The sequence below is a fragment of the Solanum tuberosum genome, unplaced genomic scaffold, assembly GCF_000226075.1.
Source record: "Solanum tuberosum cultivar DM 1-3 516 R44 unplaced genomic scaffold, SolTub_3.0 scf00031, whole genome shotgun sequence".
Taxonomy (NCBI): Eukaryota; Viridiplantae; Streptophyta; class Magnoliopsida; order Solanales; family Solanaceae; genus Solanum; species Solanum tuberosum.
Window position 1 is genome coordinate 1,692,157 of NW_006238957.1, and position 2,991 is coordinate 1,695,147.

The 2,991-nt window shown below is 34.7% G+C and overlaps 1 protein-coding gene across 1 annotated transcript in view; it reads right to left on the minus strand.

The window, feature by feature from the left end:
- LOC107059663 (protein PXR1-like) overlaps positions 1-343 on the minus strand; it is a 2,336-nt gene extending 1,993 nt beyond the window's left edge. The window contains exon 1 of the mRNA XM_015306387.1: positions 31-343. Within this exon, the coding sequence (XP_015161873.1) occupies positions 31-343 (313 nt within the window). The remainder of the gene's footprint in view (positions 1-30) is intronic.
- Between the last annotated feature and the right edge of the window lie 2,648 nt (positions 344-2,991).

The following is a 2,991-nucleotide window of genomic DNA, read 5'->3' on the forward strand; positions in this document are numbered from 1 at the left end:
TGTCTTCCTTGTCTTCCTTGTCTTCCTTGCCTTCCTTGTCTTCTATGTCTTCCTTGTCTTCCTTGTCTTCCTTGCCTTCCTTGTCTTCTATGTCTTCCTTGTCTTCCTTGTCTTCCTTGCCTTCCTTGTCTTCTATGTCTTCCTTGTCTTCCTTGTCTTCCTTGCCTTCCTTGTCTTCTATGTCTTCCTTGTCTTCCTTGTCTTCCTTGCCTTCCTTGTCTTCTATGTCTTCCTTGTCTTCCTTGTCTTCCTTGGCCTGAACTCGTTGATGGATTCTTAATGTTGTATTGTTCTTGGCATGTTGAATCATTTGCATTAGCCCATTGGAAGAATCCACACCCATTACCGGATGAATATTTTTGGCAACCCCAAAACATTCTTCCAGGATTAGTTGGTGTTCTTGATGTCTTTAGTTCAGCATATATTCCACAGTAGCAACATCGAACCGTCATTGTGAAGACCAACAAAATCAAAACAACAAAAATACAATAGAACCACACACAAAAAAAAAGATGAAACAAAAATACAATAGAATCACACACAAAAAAAAGATGAGTAGATCGAAGGAAAAAATAAAGGCACCAAAAATAAAAGAGAAAAAAATTTGAAAAGACAAAATCGAGAAAAAGAGGAGAAAAAGGCTCAAATTTGTCCAACAATGGTGTTTGAGTGAAAATAAAGAAGAAAGATGGCCTTTAAAGGTCAAAATCTGACCGTTACTTTATTTTTAAGGCGTCTCACGCTCTTCCCTTGTGTGTATCACACGCTCCATGTGGAGTCTTTCCACATAGGATGCCACATCAAAAAAAATGTTTAAAATGTTGGGTTTGGATGGGTTCAGTGGTCCAGATGACAAAAGGGTAAGTAGAAGGGTTCACAATACAAACATATACAAGTACAAGGGTCCACCAGATCATTCTGCCTTTGTACAAATAAAGTTAATTTACACTGATTTCTCATATTATCCAGTTTTCAGACAAATAAAATCATCAAGCCAAATAGTTAGAATTTGCTATATGAATTCTCTGTGTTAATTATTTTCTCTGAAACTAATGTTAGATTTGACAACTCAAAGAGACATCCTATATATTCATTCTTAAACGATTCTAGACTGATAAGTAATATATGATAATTTATGATTATGAAAATCTAAGAATTTCATATCAGACACTTTAAAAATGACATTTTTTCTCAAAATTTCAAAATCAAAAGTATTCACTAATCAAATAAACTTTGAAGATGTATTAAATAGAGGTGTCTATATAAAGATTGTAAAGACTTGAATCAACATAGCAAGACATGAATTCAACAAGATAACTAAATTCCTCTAATTTCAAAGTGTTGGATTTATTGGAGACTCATCGGAATGAGCTTGAGAAAGAGGGATCAACGGCAACACACGTTGACAAAGTTTAACAGAATCTTTTCTTTTAGACAACACAAATTATAGTTTTACTTCAATTATAGTTTTACTTTTGTTTTCCATCTGTAAACTATAGTTTTACTTTTCCCTTTTTTTACTTCCATGTAAATAGTAGTTTTGTTATTTAAGGTAGCTAATTATTAGGAGATAGTTGGGTAGTTGCTACCTTTTTCCAGTTTTATTCCAGGTTCACTTCCATGTAAATAGTAGTTTAGTTATTTTAGGTTAGCACATAATTAGGATAGTGGAGTAGTTGGTTATATTTTATTCTTTGCTATATATACTTGTATTGTGCAGAGGAATAGAGACAGAAAACAGTCAACACAATCTCTTTTTATATTTTGCTATCTTTCATGGTATCAGAAGGCAAGTTTTAAATCTCTGCTCATATTCTCATTTTTTTCCTAATCTATAATTTGTTACAATGATAGAATTTGTAAGCACATCTTCTTCTAAGTCTCAAGTTCCCACTCTTACTGGAACTAATGCAGCCCATATTCTCATAAATCCTTCTCATCCTTTTTTTTATTTCCCCTTCGAATTCTCCTGGTATGTTGCTCGTCAATACGGCTTTTGATGGCAAGAATTTTGGCGGATGGAAGAGAGGTATGCTCATAGCCTTGACTGCAAAAAACAAGTCGGGATTTATTGATGGATCAACTCAAGAACCTGTTGCTGGTATAGATTTGCACTCTGCCTGGTCCAGAGCAAACAATATGGTAATTTCCTGGCTCTTGAACTCTCTTTATAGAGAAATATCTGAAAGTGTTATATATTCTTCTACTGCTAAAGATCTGTGGGCAGAATTTGAAGCCAGATTTGGGCAGAGTTCAGGTGCGAAACTTTTCCAGCTTCAAAAGGAACTTAGTGACCTTGTTCAGGGTTCATTTGATATCGCTACTTATTACACTAAGATGAAACATCTTTGGGATAAACTGGATACCTTGGATTTCTTCATTCCATGCATTTGTGTTTGTTCGTGTGGAGAAAAGGAAAAGAACATTAAGCCCAAACAAGATGCACAATTGGTTCAATTTTAATGGGACTGAATGACTCTTATTGTGCACCTAGAGGTAATATACTTATGATTTTACCATTCCCTTCGATCCCTAATGCTTATGCATTGTTGATGCAAGAGGAGCAGCAAAGGGAGGTCTAGAATTGTAACATCTTGCAAATTGAAATAACTATGAAGAATCTTATAATTGGAAATAGTCATTTTTGGAAAGAATACAAAAATCAGGAAATTTAGTTATGGAAAAAAATGAGTTTTTGGTCAACTTCAAACAGTAATAACTCCTAGCTCAGGATGATTTAGGTGTATTTCCAGTTATGTTTGGAAAGCTCTTGGAATGATCTTTTCAACGCCGCCGAGTTTTCTCGATTCTGAGTTCGTATGAGTGAGTTATGCCCTTTGGAAGTTGGGTTGTTGGCATAAGGAAGTTCAATCCGAATTTTTAAGGGTAGTTTGGTTTTTTCCCTAACCATTTCTTTTGGTTATATTAAGGGTCTAAGCTGATTTTAAATCAGTTTTCCCTTTTAAAAGTGAGAGTTAGGGTTAGAGAGAT